General features: G+C 37.7%; 1 protein-coding gene and 1 long non-coding RNA gene across 2 annotated transcripts; both read right to left on the bottom strand.

Annotated features, from left to right (window-relative positions):
- Positions 1-4,520: 4,520 nt before the first annotated feature.
- Positions 4,521-6,190, bottom strand: LOC142519099 (uncharacterized). The gene is made up of 2 exons (XR_012813706.1): positions 6,104-6,190; positions 4,521-5,119 (listed from the first exon to the last, which is right to left on the bottom strand). It is a non-coding gene; the product is annotated as an uncharacterized LOC142519099 (long non-coding RNA).
- Positions 6,191-6,922: 732 nt separating this feature from the next.
- Positions 6,923-11,063, bottom strand: LOC142519092 (B3 domain-containing transcription factor ABI3-like). The gene is made up of 6 exons (XM_075622000.1): positions 8,237-11,063; positions 8,041-8,133; positions 7,808-7,908; positions 7,634-7,680; positions 7,436-7,512; positions 6,923-7,363 (listed from the first exon to the last, which is right to left on the bottom strand). Exons 1-6 carry the CDS (start codon positions 9,926-9,928, stop codon positions 7,226-7,228), a joined length of 2,148 nt encoding a protein of 715 aa, XP_075478115.1. The 5' UTR covers positions 9,929-11,063; the 3' UTR covers positions 6,923-7,225.
- Positions 11,064-18,038: the final 6,975 nt, after the last annotated feature.

Genomic DNA, 18,038 nt, shown 5'->3' with positions numbered 1-18,038 from the left:
TCGCGCGACCGCGCGCACCGCGTGCAGCTCCCCCTTTAAAACCCTATCTCACAATTTCACACACACACAACTCCTCACTGAGAAACAGCCGCCATCCCCAACAAATCCTCTCCAAAATTCTTCCCCTTCACAAATCCTCTCCAAATTCACTCAACCCACAAACCTCCATCCTCAAAACTACTCCATAACTCCTTCAATCCAACTCCTTCTCTCACAAACAACCTTCACACAACTCATCTTCTCCCACCACCAACAGCCGCCGCCGCCACCTCCTACCGCCGAGAGTCATCTACGGTTAATCTTCTACACTCAAGGTTACCATTTCCTTTACGTTTATCGTTTGGAGATAATTTTAAGAGATCAAGCAATTGTTGGTGGAATTGTTTCTATATTTGTTGATTGTAAGTGTGAATACTGTTGATAATCATGCCGCCTAGAAAAAGATCGAAGGATGGGGCTTCCTCTTCTCGTTCCTACGATGCTCATAAATTTTGGAACGAGGAAGCATTCCGAGTTTACGAGAGCACCATGTCTAGGTCAATTATTCAAGAAAGAGGGCTAGATCTGACGTACCCTGAATGTGCAATAATTGAAGAGGTTGAGCGAAGGGGGTGGGTAGATATAGCACAGTAACCGCCAGATGCAGTTATAACCGTAGTCCGAGAATTCTATGCTAATCTGAGAATCAAGCACGAGGAATACGGAGTTTTGGTAAGAGGGCAACTGGTCTATTTCGATTCGGCAACCATTAATGCTATTTACAATCATGCCGAGTTTTGAAAATGACAAATATACTGCTTTGATTACTGGCAATGTGGATTACGATGCGATTATCAGGAGCTTATGCATCGAGGGTGCAGAGTGGCGCTTGAATCAAGGCTACCCAGTCACTTTGAAGAAATCTGACTTACGCAGTGACCCACGCAGTTGGGCATCTTTTATTCTATCACGAATCATGCCCTCCTCACATCAGACAGAAATACAAAGGATAAAGTGGCGTTGATTTACGCCATAATGACTGGGAAGACCGTCGATCTTGGGAAGCTCATTCACAGTTTTATCATGCGTGCTGGTACGGGACTCATTACCGTCAGCCTCCCTTGTGCACATACTATCACTGCCCTATGTCTTCATGTCGGTGTGCAATGGGGCGCAGATGAACATGTTTTGAAAGCAAAGGGCCCAATCACGGTATATACTCCACACCGCCTGCGCTTTGAAAGCGAATTGGAAAGACAAGAGGCTAGGGAAGCTTATAATCAGAGAGCCAGAGAACGCCAGCCGCCGCCACCACCATCGATCCCTCGATCCAGTTTGCGAGACAGGATGTTCCGAATGGAACATGAGATGCGGGCTCAGCGCCAAGAGCTGGCCGAGCACCGACACACTATTAATACTTTCATGTCTTATATGATGAACTTCACATCGGTGCTCGCCCAGCGTTTTCTACCTACTGGACCCGAGGATACTCCCTTTCCATCATATCCAGCGTGGCCACCATAGTACCCACCACCAAATCTATCACCGCCACAACCCATGGACGATGATGCTGAAGATACCGGGAACGATGACTCGAGCCCCGAGTTCTGACACTCGGGAGCGAGGTATGTGTTGTCATGTTCTTTATTTTTATACATTGAGGACAATGCATACTTTAAGTTTGGGGGGAGGTAAAATTGCTTGTTAGAATTTTTCTGCAAATTTTTTGTTTTATTGCTCAGTAGTTAGTTTGATTTTTTTATTTATCGCATGCTAGATTTGTTAGGTAGAGTCATAGATAAGTAAAATGTGTGACCGATGATGAAAAATAAATTGCGATCCTGAAATATATATGTGTTCATGATAACTTAGGAGTCACAATTATTTTGCACTGTCGTGTTTGTTGATACTATCGTTGCTTAGAGACAAGTTGCATGCCTGTGATGCTAAACAGATGAGGGAGATCTGATTCTTGGTAATTCTTGCATGACATTGATTGACACTTTTTCAATCATAGGAATGAGCTGGGCAATTTTTCACAATATCCTTGGGCCTGTGTTCTTTGCTTATTGTCAATTGTAGCCCTTTGAGCTTCAAATTAATTGAGATGTTTAAATTTTCTTCGTGCACCTATTTCATATATCATTTTTATTGAAAATTGCATGTGACTGGTTTGTATGAGTTGACTAATGGATTGACGGAAATCTAGAACTTGCTTGAACACTTTTCGAGGCGAAATACGGATAATATGTGACATAGGAATGATTTAGGCGATCTTTGGAGCCTTTTATGAGCTTTCGAGCCTACCAAATGAACATGAAATATCCCTAGTGTCCCATTTTGAGCCTATTAAAAATCAAGTGGTGTATGTCAATGACATACAATTAGCCCCCACTTGTATCTATTCTACATCCCACAACGACTACCTAATGAAGCTTATACACTTATTGTCTTACCTAATTTTGAGAGAAATAAGTTCATGGGTGTTGTAATGATTCAAATACTCCTTGAAAAGAAAAGAAAAAGTTAAATGTGCTAAATGGAGTTGAAAAGAGAAAAAAAAATGTGTGAATCAAAAGTGGTGAAAAAGAAAATATATGGGAGATGAAGGATATGAATGAGAAGAAAGCAATAAAGTGATGGTGAATGAAATGATAGTGAAAATGATGAAGATTTGATTATTTCTCTCAAATTTTGATTTCCATATCCTTTATTGTAGCCGTGAGCCGTGGCCTAACGTTACAAGCCTATAAGACCTATTAACCTTGTCACATTTATCCAATATACTAGTGGAGAAAAGTTGTTTAAGTCAAGCCTATGGATACCTGAAAAACATTGTCAATGAGTATAGACTTTAATCACTTGCGTGCAAACATCTCATTGTGTGATTTCATCTTTGGCATTATTGTGTTGACCATCTTTCGAGCCAAATAATCACCGATAAAGTCCTATGTGATCTGTGAATGTGAATTTATATTTTAATGGAGTGTGAGTTGAACTGAACTGATGATTTCTTGACTCTGTAAGGCGAATGGGCATTACGACTCTATTTGAGCATTCGATGGGGTAAACGAACATTGACATATTACACACACACGTGACTCTTGGGAAATCGTGAATTATATGAAAGTAGATAAGTCGGAGGTCAATATCACTTTTCGCATATCCATGACTTTGGTAGTGTGCGTAATTTTTTCCTTATTTATTAGCTTTTATTCTATTTTGCTCGGGACTAGCAAAAGTTCAAGTTTGGAGGGTTTGATAAGTGCAAGATTTGCACTAAATTTATATTAAATTCCATCTTGAATTATGCTTATTTCGAACAGAATTATACGTTTTTGGTTTGTTTTGATTGTCTTTTCAGGAATGGAGAAAAAGCGGACACGAAGCCAAGTGAGCCAAGAAAACAAGTGCACAACCAACACACTGTCGGACAGAACCTTTCGCGATCACGCACAGCCGTGCGCACTTACATGACAGAATCGGCCAGAGACTTGCGCGCGGCCGCGCCACATCATGCGCAGGCGCGCGCACACCAATACATGCGAGAACCAGTAGCTCGCGCGCCACCGCGCGACATCATACGCGACCGCGCGCGCACCGAAGAACATAAAGTCCCGAGAGGCACGCGCGGCAGCACCACAACTCGCGCGACCGTGCGCGCGCAGCAGCAAGCCACACGACAGAACATCACGCGCAGCCGCGCGAGATCATGCGCCACCGCGCGCGCCGAGTGTCCAGAATCGTATATAATGCGCGAGTTAGGTCAGAAAAACGGGAGAGCTGTCATTTGGAGAAACACACGAGAAAACAGCCGCCTAGGGAGAGGAAACGCACAAGCAAATACGAGACGAAGATTCGGAGCGCGAAGAACAATCACAAATACGAAGAACGACGGATCTGGGGACGGAGACGACACTTCGGATTTGTTATCTTTTCCTTCGCTTCTTTATTTTATAGTGTAGCGATGTCTAGAACTATGAATATGTCTTGTGTTCTCGTGGATTTCGTGATGAACTAAATTTCATTCTAGAGGTTGACGTAGCTTTGTCTATACGATGATTTAACGTGGATATTTTTATGATTGAATTCCATTTTTTTTAATTGCGTTCTCAATTTATTATTTCACTGCAATTTACTGGCCATAAATTGTATGCTAGTCTGATTAATTCTACAACTCGGGAGAGGGACTAGGATTATAGATCATTAGAGATGCATCGTTGAATGTTTATATCATTCGGAAGGCATATAACTTTAGCGAGGCTTAGGTAAGAACATTGTTTGCCTTTACCAGTTAAACGTAGATTTTATTAGGAATAACTGAATCGAAGTTTGATTGGTACAATTTATTCGTCGCTTGGGAAAGGAGAAATAAAATACGTAAGTGTTCTTGGTCATTAAATAATAGGAATTCAGGAATTTAAATACAACCAGAAGAATTATTGTAGAAACTTAGTGAAATTATTCCTCTAGATATTTTCTCTCATTGATATTTCTCCATTCAGTGATTAGTTTAATTAATTTCTTGCAATCAAGTCATGTACATAAACCAAACATTCTTTTGATTTTTCTAAATAAAGTTGAGACTATTTTAATTACAAACATTGATATAATTTTAGTTTACACTCCTCGTGGGATCGACACTCGTACTTAAAAATTCATTTTACTATAACTTGACGTCGTGCACTTGCGAGCATTTAAGAAAACACGCAACACCAAGTTACTTGCATAAGCCCGAGGGCCATTGATTCTTCCACCAGGGAGTCCGAGGCCGAGTCAAGGATCCCCAAGTCCACGGACAAGACTAAGTTCTAGACAAGACCCAGAGCCCCAGGCGCATCAGGTTTGGACCAAAAATGATACGTCTGGACTACGGGGATGCCCAGACCCTTCCAGTATCACTAGCTCGGGCCGAGAAGAAGCCTCACCCGTTTTGCCCTTATCCTAAGAAAGGACAGACGGTTGGGACCCTTATGGCTCAAAGGTTGGGGGCTCGAGTCCGACCCCTCTTTCTTCTTGGACAGCTTCTTGGACGGTTGAGGGGTGGGCTCGATCGCAGTATCCTCATTAGAGGGCTCGGCCCTCTTCCTATTCAACTTGGTCATTTTAGCCTTCATTTCGCTCTTCATCATACGATCGTCTGCATACAAAATAAATGAGGGTAATTGCTCAAAAAAAAAGATAACAAAAATAAAGGAGTCGGAGGACCTACCTATGTCCTCAGCCCCACTTTTTTTCCCGGGAAAAATTGTATTACATAGTAAGTCATCCTCCACCAGACTCTCAATGTTAAAACATTTAATGCTCATGGTTGCTAAAAAATTTGTGAAGTCATGGGTCAAATCGGCTAATTCCGTGAGGAGGGTGAAGTTCATGATCCAGTCCATGTCACAGGGCCATGGTTTGGAGGACTTAACAAAAAAATACCTATTGTTCCATCCCTTATGAGAGTCTGGCTTCTCTTTAAAAAATTTGTACTTAGGGTGTATGGCAAGCAAAAACAACTCGGGCAGCCTTCTTTATCTAAATAAACTTAAAGAAGGTTCCCAATACCTACGGGAACTTGAAAAATTGAAAAGAAAACTCTCAAAGCTATGAGGGAGCTAAAATAGTTCGAGCTCAGCTGGCTTGGACATATCTGGAAGTATTTACAGGTGGTTTGGATAAATTTAGGCACATGGAAACTAATACCTATTTCTGCCTGGTCTACATAAAAAGTGTGGTATTCCTCGGAGGTAGATGGGCTCGATCTGTCCGAACAAGGATACGTACTTTATACCTAAGGGGAATGCCGGACCCCCTCTTTAATAGCTGGCACGAGGTCGGGATCTAACTGGGAAGCAAAGAACTCATATCAGGGGTCGACCTTCTTCTCTCAATCGGGCTTCATCGACTTTCAATTGCCTCAATCTTTTCGATTTTTCTGTCGGGTCTCAGGGGGATAGGGTTCGGGACTCTCCTCTCTATGGGTTTCTAAGGGCTCGGAAGGCCCTGCTCGATTCTAGAGGGTCCGGGCTCATCCGCTTCGTACAGGGTCTCATCTAGGTAATTCACTAATTCTTGCGCATCACTCATCGGGGAAGAGATCTTAAAACTTAGACTTACTCAAAGTGAATGAACTTACCGAGGGAGGGGGCGGGGGGTCGGAGGTTTAGTGATTGGGAGTGAGTCGCGCTGGTGAGGAAAGCTCTCAAATTTTTGACAGATTAACAACTCGGAGAGATTAAATGTGAAAATGAGGAAAATTGTTCTTCTATTTATACTGCAGGGAAGCTCATGACAGCCGTTCGATTAACATCAAACAAAGGGACCAGATTTTCTCGGGACACGTACGATTACCTCGGGAACCTATTCGTCAGATAATCCGGCCGTCCATTTACGTTTCACTCAGATCCACGTCTATACCATCTGATATGCCACGTGAGATCAAGGAAACACACCTTATAACAAAGAGCACAAAGAGAAGGGCTCGGAATCCTACCAGGTTTTCTTAGTCTAAATTTCATGCTTCTTTTAGATCAAAAAATGAAGATACTATTGATGCACTCTAAAATTGTTACATCTGGATCAGGTGGTTGGCAAGCCCAGGCCCTAATGCGGCTAGGTAATGTGGATATATTCTCATCGATAAATAAGAGGTTCCGATAAGTACGAGATTCGATCAAATCTCATAAAGATAAAATAATAATCCTAACATTTCTTTTTTTGGTTGATCTCCTCCTTTCTTTAATTCACAGGGGGTCAAATTTGAATTACTGTACAAGTGATTGAATCGATTTCAGTCTAATTCGATCTACGAAGAAAAAATCGCTCTCTGTAGCCAAGAATCTAACCCACATTTGTAAATAAATTTGATTCGACCCGCATAAGATTTGTATCTAGGAATGTTTTCAGCAACTAAATTTATTGCAACTTTCGAATAAGGATTAATTTGGAACCGGGCTTCCAATCAAATTATTAACACCATAAAAATATTAGAAATAATTAATAATGACCACATTATGAATTGATAATAGCTAGTATGGAATAATACAACAAATTAAAAAAAACACCAAAAAGGTAGCATCCAAACGTTAGAACACCTTCTTTAACTACATTCGAGCACACGGTTTAATTAATTTGGCATTTGACGTCCAAAGATTAAACCAAGCTACGAGACACCAAAAAACCAAGCACAACGGAGTGTTCTTCAACAAATGTACATCGCACCGAGGCTTTTCGGGTTACTCGGGCTCGTTTCTTTACATCAAACGGATTGCTTGATAGGTGCTAGTGAATTAGGGCTGGTTCTGGAAATCGGTAAGCCTCGAGCATTCTTCCTTGTCGCCAGCTTCTTGCCCTCCAATTTCGTCCCGGGTTGTCGCACTTTTACTCCTCGGATCATCTATACAATATTGCACCAGATCAGTATCCTTTAACAACGATAAATGTGATATTACAAGGAAGAAAGTCTCACAAATTTGCCACATTTCATGTCGGAGTAAATCACTATAAAATCTCCCTCTTGAAGTCCATTCATCCTCACAAATTCACCTAAAAAAACATGAAACATACAAATATTACGAATAAATTGTTCCGGTTTTCTTTGATCATCGAGTAACATAGACTCAGATTTTATCCAAGTGTAGATGACATTCGAAAATGCTTAAATTACCCGTGTTCTCCAGAAGGTACATTCTGCTTTTGTTATTTGGCCAAAACCTGGTACCCATAAATTAAATCATCGTTAACTGGATAAAAGGTGATCGGAACAAAATCACATGAATAGTTCACAAATTTTTAAAGGGAATCGCATGTCATTATAATAGTAAGATATATACATACATACCTATATCGCATATTCCAAACGCGAGAAGTTCCAATATCTTCCATGGCAATGGGAATTCCGTCTCTTGAATCTAGTTCTGGAAGATGGCTTTCGGCTTCTTTCTGATAATTAATTTTACCACATTTAAACTTTCATCAAAGTTTTACAAGTCTAAATTCTAAAAAACTATGAACCAAATTAACTATATAATTTGTTGAATACAACAAAATATATATATATAAAAAATTCATTACTTTTGGCAATACAATCCTTCCAAGATTACCGACATCACTTTGCTTCAACACTTTCTGCAGTAAAAACTTCAAGTTCTTCTCCGTCTTCCATCCCTTCAGATCATAAAACCAACAGTGAATCAAATTAAACGAGATTTTTAACTTGCAACATCAATTTTGAACCCAAATGATGATCTAAAGAGGCAGATATAAGAACCTGTTGCTGCCGTCGATCAGAGGCACCGTGTCGCGGATAGTTTGGTTGCTGTGATACATCAACCGGTGGAACCGTGGCCACCACCGAAGAATTAGCCGAAGAAGCAACCGACGACCAGTACATACAATCTTCGGCGGGTCTTTCTTGACTGCCATTTTCGCAGTCATCAGCCACAACATGCTGATCATTTATTTGCTCATGATTCTGATTTGGGTTACTGTTGCGCCGATTGTGGTATGAATAAAGGGATCTCTGGCGAGCCATCCTCTTTTTCCTGGCTTCTTTAGTCGCCAATGATCCCAATTTCACCAATCTCTCCCCGTTTTTATCAAAGAGCAGATACGGGTTCCCATATAAATTATATGGCTGAGGAAAAAGGTTACCATTATCAGGGAAAGGACTAAACTGAGACGGTGGGGGCATGGTGAATGGCGCCATTGGAGCCCAAGATTGAGCTTGTTCCATGGACGAGTATTCAGCTGAAGCTAGATATGGAATGCCATTTGCTACTTGATAATTTAAAGGAGCGGCATGATTATAGTTCGTATAAGGGTCACCGCCACTATACCCTTCCATAGCAGGCGATTGCGCCACCATGGTGGCAGCCCCGGCGACTTGAGGCGGCATCCAGGGGTTGGTAGGAAAGCAGGTTGTAGGATGAGGGTACGGAGGATTGTAGTTCATATTTGGATAAGAGTACGAGTTTGGATTAAATACCAGGTTCTGGGCAGTTTCTTGGGAGGGAAATGTAGATTGATGGCCACTTTCCCTTGTCCGATTTTTCTGAAGCTGGAACTGCTCGACCCACTCGAGTATCAGTTTCAGAAGCTGCTTTTTCCCTTCTTTTGTGCTGCCCAAACGCTTAGAAGCGCTTTCAATGGTGGAACGCTTCAGCTTTATGTTCCTCATATCTTCAGCAGAAATGTTATCCTTGTTTTGCTTCAACCACTCGAAAAACAGCATAGCAAGCTCGCTGTTCCCATGTATAAAACTTAATCCATCATCATTTTCTTCCTCAATCAGCATTTTTTGGTCCTGCGGCAGCGGCACCATGGCTGCCGCCTGATCTTCCGTGAATTCTTGAGGGTTCTCACTTTGGAAAACTGAAGATGGGTCCCAAATATCATTATTGTCTAATAAATCCATGTAACCAAAGGTTTCCATCACATCAATGCAGTCAACATTGCCTACACCAACATATTCAGACGGCGGCGTGATCTCCATGGAGGCTGTCGAAGACAAAGCCGCACGCCCGGCTTTCACCTGATCACCCCCTTTAATTTGCTGAAAATTCCTTTGTCCCGTATCTTCCTCGGCGGTCGGAGAGGAGGATGCACGGGAGGAGGAGGAAGTGGCGGCGGTGGGATTCGCGGCCGGCGACACAGAGGACGACGATGAGGAGGACGACATGCAAGGGAAATCAGGTAGAGGTGGGAAGTCGCCATAGAAAACGGAATCTTCATTCACATCAAGAAAATTATCTTGATCTCTATCAAGCCATAAATCTTTTTCACCAACAGTCTCCATCACAACTACTTGCTGGTGTTCTTCTTCCATGGCTTCAAAACCACAGCTAGGGTTTGCAATATCCAGATCACCCACCTCCATCATTTCTATTTTCACCTCAACATTTCCAGCATTTGCATGCAAATCATCTCGTTCACCAGTAGGAACACACTCATTTCTAATCATTCTAGCTAGCTTCGGATAAATTTTGAGATATTTGAGAAAAAAGGTGGACAGGAAAATATACGTTTTTACGGATAAAGCAGGAAGAGTGTTTCTGTAACTGATCGAGGAAACAAGATACAAAGGGCCCGCTTCAAATTAAATCCTGCAACATAAAGCATCTGGGACTCCTCCAAACCACACACACCATCAGATACGATACTGAAAATAGATAATAGAAAACGAAAGGAAAACGACCCATTTTATCAATCTACACTTTACCAAATATACAGGATTTTTTCCCTACTGAAGAGAGAAACTCACATAAACTAGGGATTTCATAGCAATATCATTTTAAAGTTGGGAGAATTTACGGGAAAAAAGAAAATATTCCGACGGAGACGAGGAAATATATAGAAGCCAAAAAAGATGAGAAACATGAAGTGAAGATTGATGTAGAACAGCAGCACCAAATTTAAACCCTCTGAAACCAAGAACCCACATGATGGTCTGGTCAGTTCTCGAGAGTTTCAATCTCCTTCAATTAATTTCTTCTTCTTTTGTCGTTTGTAGATGGGTTCAAATCGTTTGTTGGTGGAGTTGCGCTCTTAATTAAGAAAGATGAAAATGGAGTTTGAAAATTTTTAGAAGCGAGGAAAATGCAGAAAACAACAAAGAAATAAAAGCTCGTGCCGCTGCTTTTTTTACCGCTCAAACCCCGGATTGTACGCCAGTATCCATACGTACACTCCTGAATGGTGCACTCCAGCGGTGCCTCAGTCTTTTGAAAACCACAGCTAAATTGTCCATTCTGAAGGTATCCAAATGCATGACATAACATACATATATATATATATATATACACACACACACACGTATATAAGTACAAAACAAGCAATGTACCGTCAGCTACAGAAGGAAGAAGTCTCGTACGCGGTACCTATATTTGTACATAATGCGTACGCTAGCCAGCATATATATCGCTTCAAAATAAAGAGTCTCAATATATGAACACATGGAAAGCATGAATAGAGAGAGAGAGAGAGATGGGACCGATTGTGAGGGCAGTGGCTCCTTCGTCTTGTCCCCATTCGTGGACATAACGGCGGGCGAAGCTCGTTGGCTGCGGCTGCTACATTCTGCGGTAAAATCCAAAACTCGATCACTATAAAGTTTTTTGGTGGGGAATCAGCATAAAATTTTACTCTATAAGCTAGCTTTGTCTATGGTCTCTGCGTAAAAATGTTATTGGCGGTCATGGAATTTGTCGCGGGGATCGACATGCGTTCACGTGAACAGGATGAGGTGTTGGGGCTTCAGAACAAATGAGCTTCGATTTTCAAAAGAAAATTACGCATCTGAATTCTCACATGCAGTTGAACAAATATTTAACAATAAACGACTTCACAATATAAGTCGATTTGATTATATTTTTAATTATAATAATATTTTAAAATAAAAAATAATTTTTTTTTAAATTTGGTTAAGATCGGCTTTATCTCACAAAATTGTTCAATAACACGATTTTAGAATAATTTTTGTGATATTTTTCAAACCCTCTTAATCGAACTGTAATTTATTTAAAAAGCGTGATTGGATAATAATTCTAAACCGTACCTTATTATATTATGCATAAAAATTAAATGAGTATGTCTCTTGTGAGACGATCTCACGAATCCTTATTTGTGAGACGGGTCAATCCTACCTATAATCACAATAAAAAGTAATAATCTTAACATAAAAAGTAATATTTTTTCATGAATGACCCATATAAGATATCTGTCTCACAAAATACGACCCATGAGACCGTCTCACACAAGTTTTTTCCAAATTAAATTGTCTGTAACGCTTATTTATTTATTTATTTCTTTAGAATTATATTGATATTTATGTAATATTTCACGGGACATTTATTAGACAAATAAATAAAAAATCATTAATTTTATAATTGTATTAAATGTCAAATAAAAATAAATTTGTCCAATTTTGACCCAATTCATTTATTCGATCTTTCAGACTTTGACTCAAGTTAGATTTTATGTTTTTTATACATATTATAATGAGAAACTTATTAATATATGCTAATTATTTGTATTATGCTTAATTTTGATCGCATTATATTAAATTAAGTTCTTTTTATTGAAGAAACTAGCATCAATATTGCTCAATAAATGTTTTACTTTTGTAATTTTTTTGCAACTCTAAAAACCGTATGAAACGATACAAATCCCCATATCTAATTTTATTTGAGATCCACAGTTTCAAAAAATCTTTCTAACCACGTAAGTGACAATTCGATTTTTTATTTTATAGAAAAACATTGAAAACTGTTCTCTGATCATCTCGTGTCTTTTCATAAAAAAATCATTATATAAAAAATTTATATATATATTTTACTCTCGACAATTTATTTTATTTTTACCAACTAAAATTATTCCACATAGCTTTTATCAACAAATAATTTAATTACCATGTGAATAACCCGTGATATATATATATATATTAGTGAACACTGATAAATTGACATCACGTATTGGATATGATGAAATATAGAAAAATTACACATTCAAAAAGTTATTTATTAAATAATTTTACGAAATCATGGATCTCAAAAAATTTAATTTTAATAAAGATTAAAAAGTTTTCACACAGTACTTATTTAACACCAGAAAATAATTTATACAGAAGAACTATTTTTTTTTCTTCAAGCATCATATGGAATAGATAATTGCTTACTATTATTATTCAGAAAAATGATGTCGTAATTGACTCTTTTTTTAATTTTCTTCTTGTTTGAATCATTAATCACATCAGAAAATATCAATATATCATAATATTTTAGTATACTTGATATGCTAATTATATATAATAAAAATTTTGATATACAGAATCTCGGTATACTGAAATTTTCGATACAAAATCGATAAATATTTTTTAATATCATAATATTCGGTATGATATATATTTATATGGCAAAAATTTGTGTAAGACGGTCTCATGTATCGTATTTTGTGAGACGAATATCTTATTTGGGTCATCCATGAAAAAATATTACTTTTATTCTAAAAGTATTACTTTTTATTATGAATATCGGTATGATTGACTCGTCTCACAGATAAATATTTATGTGACCATATCACAAGAGACATATTCATTTTGTATCACCCCTAGTTAAATATAGTATCTCAATGTTACATAAACAATTATACTTTGGTTAATGCGTTAAAAGTATATCTAAAGGTTGACTTTATATATATATGTGGGCCCACAGTTGTTCAGGATTTCACCATATATGAAAATTAATGTTACTTCTAGATTCATTTTTAGGGTATTGTCAGAAGGGTGACACGAAATTTTTTTATCAATTCTATTTATCACATGAATTATTTTGTAAATTATCTGAGAAAATGCTGTATAAACCAATTGATGATTTTAATCCTTAAATAAATTAATTTGTTGCTAATCGATTCAAAGATGTAACATAAAACAAATTGACTATTTGATATTCTAGGTAGAACATTCATTACCAATTACAAAAATTCAATTCTAATAATAATGTATGGTCAAATTATCGAGTTTTCAAAATGGGTAGGAAATATGGAATATTTGCATTCTTGATTCTTCGGCGGTTGCCTCCGCCTTGGCGACCACCGTGTCTTTGATCTTCTGGGTGGTGTTTTTGACGGTGCCCCACGCGTCCTGCTCGGTTTGCTTCACTTTTCCCGCCGCTTCTTGGACGGTTTCCGACACTTTTCCGGCGACGTCCTTCGTCTTCTCAGTCACCTGATCATTAATTTTGTCACCAGTTCAACTCACCACATTAACTTCACTTACAAGACTCCAAAACGTTTTCTTTTTAATAAACGATTTTTTGGTGGGGTTTCTTTGACGTTTTCTATATTTTTTATTTAATGTTTTGACGTAATTTTTTTAAAGTTGTAATGGATTAATATTTTAAAATATTGCTAACAATTAGAAAAATATGAATGAACACATATATAATTGATTTGAAATGTAAATATATTTTATTTTATTTTATTTACAACCTCTAATGAATAAATTCTTTACTGATTGTTGCTTTTTTGTTTTCTTCCAAAAAGTACCACGGTTTGAGTCATACGTTGCGTAGCAAAATACCAACACATACGTTTTCTTGCACGTTAAACTTTGAATTGCTTTTATATTAGTCACGATAAATACCACTATAAAAAAAACCCGTATTATAAAGTGAAATTTATCACCCACTTACACTATCGATTGTGGCCGGAGAGAGTCTGAGTTTTTGCTTGTTGACCACCTTTCTCGGCCGTATCGCCGCCCTTCTCCGCAGCCTCATCATACGTAGCCATCGCAAACCTTCGCCTTCCCTGCAGAAACAGCTCCTCTACCCTCTTGTGATTAAAAAAACGAACCTCTCTCTTTAATTGGGAGAGGTTTATGTTACTACACCACAAATGAGATTGTTGTATTTTGTCATTTTATTAATTATTGAAGTACAAGATGTGTATTGAATTAAAACTTGATTTGCAAAACCAAAAAATAATATATATATATATATATATATTTAACGGTATGTTGTATTATCATTACCAATTGTTACAGTAATGTACTTGAGCCTAACTCCAAAATTCTGACTTAAGGAGGAAGGTTGTCAAGTTCATATATACAATTTTCAATAACTTAACAGAACCAACGTGAGATGAGATATCGAACATCAATAACTCAAAATTAGTGGATGAATTACCTGGAAATTGAGTCTAGGTGAAGTAGCAACAAACATCCCATTGCGTGCATGGAGCTTTGAAAGGGTGGAGTTAACTATCATGCTCCCCATTTTTTCTATTTGATTTATTTTTGAATTCGAATTTTACTTTGAAAGGGTTCGCTTGGTATGTAGGATGTGATAATTGAATGATTAATAATTTGATTGATAAATGCTTGATATGATAAGATTAATAATTTGAAAGATATATAATATCATGTGTGGTGTGAAATAAGTGAGATGGATAAAATCATGATAAATGCATTAGTGACCAAAATACCCTTCATTTTAATATTGCATTTCTAAACCAAAAGTGATTTCATCCCCAAACCAACATCGTGTCTTACCGATGACTCACAGAGCAATTGCAAACCCTCTCACCTTTCTTCATCCCTGAAGATTGATACCTAAACAATCGTTCATCAAGTCAATGTCGGATTGAAAAAGATAGTTAGCAAGAAACAACTACTGATTGCAATTTTCAGGGCAGTGCAGAATTGGACGACAAAAAAAAAAAAGAGAAACGAACCGAGAGTCCCCTCAGCATTAGTTGTCGTTTCTTCTCGCTCATCACAGAAATCCTACACAGAGAAGTGCACATCAAAACAGATACTAGATTTATGTGCAACAAAAACCATGGGAGAGAACAATAAGATCTCCGCACCTCGAATTCAGGCCCTTGAGAAGATCTTCAGCTTTGGTGAATTCTCCAGTAAATGATAGAGCCCACAGTGCCAAGATATCGAAGTGCCAGTCCAGAAACCAAAACCGAAACAAGTTTTTAAGTCAGGGGTATTTCGGTCATTTTCACTTTCTGGGCTTGTCGGATAGTTTTTATCCACATTAAAAGACTGGATTTACACTCCCACGTAAATAGTGAATGCTGTCCAACTAATAGTCAGTAACAAGTTCCAAAACCGAAGCAAACAAATTATTAACAGTGTATCCAACTTTAGTACTACCTACCAAACTGGGCCTTAAAACTATGAAATTAAGGATACGTGTTTATAGTTGGAAAATCTGTCACTTAATCTCTATTTTGACGAGGCTTAAATGCATGAATCAATGGTTGAAAGAACCCAAAAAATATTGCTGATTGTGACACAGTCTTTGTGGTTGGGCTTTTGTGTATTTTCCGAGTTCCATGACTATTCTTTCCGCCCCAATTTCCCAGCTTTATTTATCTTATGAATTGAAATTGAATTCTCAATTTAAAATCGAGCAATTATGAGAACCTCGCACTAGTAGAATTTCCTTGATTTACTTCACATATAGGTATATAATTGCCGAAGTAGACGCACGTGAAGTAATAGATAATCATTTTACTTCGCATTATCACCGAAGTCGTATCCAAGAAATTAGCGAAGTTTTTGGTCGAAATTAGATTGATGCTGAAGTAAAACAACGTCTTCTACCTCGTCTATTTCGTAAAGTGCAGAAGTAATAGCTTATATATAACTGCATAGTTTACATTGAATGACGAAGTAAATGTGTTGTATAACTTCACAGGTTTTGTATTTTGTGAAGTAATTGATGCGAATGACTTCGCTATTATGGAACTACATTCTAATTAGCGACGGTTTTTGTGGGATAGACCGTCGCTAATTTGCAACGGTTTCACATACCGTTGCTAATTAGCCACGGTTTAAACACAAATCGTCGCTAATTAGCGACATATTTACTTATACCGTCGCTAATTAGCGACCGTTAATTTCTCAAAAGTGAAATTTTTGTAACTTCTATATATTATTTAAATAGAAAAGTTTCTATGTTTTTTTTTAAAAAAAAATAATATAAGTTGAATAATCAAGCTCATTGATATAAATTTTAGTGTACCTCTTCAAAATCTATACAACACATATCAATCTAATAATATGATTTTATGTTTGGTGTAAATGATAATGCATTACTTTATTATACATTTTTATTTCTTCCAATATTTTACTAAAGTTCTGCAAAAGATTAGAGTTATTATTATATTATATTAATTTATCATCACTATATCGTGCATCATTTATCATCTCATCTTGTTAGAGTAGATGTCTGAAAGACAACAGTTTGTTAAGGAATTTATAGATTCAGTTATAATAAATAGTTTTTATTTTAATATAATTTATATTTCATGGTTTCGTTTTACTTTATTTGTAGACTAATGCAATCAACATAGATAAAGATCTTGATCATACTTTTGTTGGAATATTTCATGTTCGCAATCTTGATTTTGATGTTAACAAAATTTGTTATTTTGTTTATACTGATTTTATCTATGTGCGCAGAAATTGAAACTGATAAGGATTCGAACTGATCAGTTATCGAACCAAAACTGAATATATCGAAGAACGCAAACTGAAAGTACCAACTGATTAATCGAACTGAACCAGTTCAACTGATGAATCGTAAAACAGTTCAACTGATTGTCCAGCTGAAAGGTGGTTCAGCAGAAGACCTTCAGAAGCCAGGCCAACTGATGAAGAGTTCAACTGATGAAAAGTCCAGTTGATCAGTTCAATTGAAAGAGTGAAATCAGTTCAACTGACGAGTCAACTGATTTCACCAGCCCAACTGAAGAGCAGTTCAGATGACCAGTTCAGATCATCAATTCGAATCAATCAGTTGCAGAACACTACAAGCTTATTCTATGGAATCCAGCTGTGCACAAAGGTACAAAAGCAATTGTCCAGTCAAAGGACAATAATAGATGTTGCATCAATGTTTAAAGCCTAAACGTTCCAGAATGACTGTCGGAAAGTACAAGACACATTTCGAGGAACAAATTCAAAATGCAACGGATACAATAATTGAGTCTCACTGTACGATCAAGCTTCGCGCCTATAAATAGAAGATGAAGATCAGTGCAGACTCATGAACGAGAGGTGAAAAACAAGAGAAAAAAGAAAGGCCACGCTTCTTGCAATCAGCCCAGTCGACGGAACACTCCAAAGTTATATCAGCTTAGTGTAGAAGCTTATTTTCCTTAGTGTGTGAGAACACCTTTCGGGTTGTTTTCAGATATCAGTTCTCACACACACACACATTCACCACCACTCAAATACAATCTTGCACAAATACATAAAACTAGTGTATGTAGTCTTTGATACACAGACGTTAAACAAGTGTTGGCTGGAAGGTGATGCATTAAATCTAGACTAAGAATTCAGTTAAGTAGTGGGTAAGTCCTAAGCTGGATGGGTTTGTACAAGGTATTGTATAAATCAAAGTCTTCTAGTGGATCCTACCCGAGGTGGTAGAAGGGGTGACGTAGTAGCAGTTGAAGTCTCCGAACATCCATAAACATATCTTGTGTATTAACTGCTTAACTGTGTTTTAAACTGACTTGATCAGTTCAGCTAATATCAGTTCAGTTTTGTCCAT

This window comes from Primulina tabacum, chromosome 1 (assembly GCF_025594145.1).
Source record: "Primulina tabacum isolate GXHZ01 chromosome 1, ASM2559414v2, whole genome shotgun sequence".
NCBI lineage: Eukaryota > Viridiplantae > Streptophyta > Magnoliopsida > Lamiales > Gesneriaceae > Primulina > Primulina tabacum.
The sequence above is the reverse complement of the archived record's forward strand: the minus strand, read 5'-3'. Positions and strand labels throughout refer to the sequence as shown.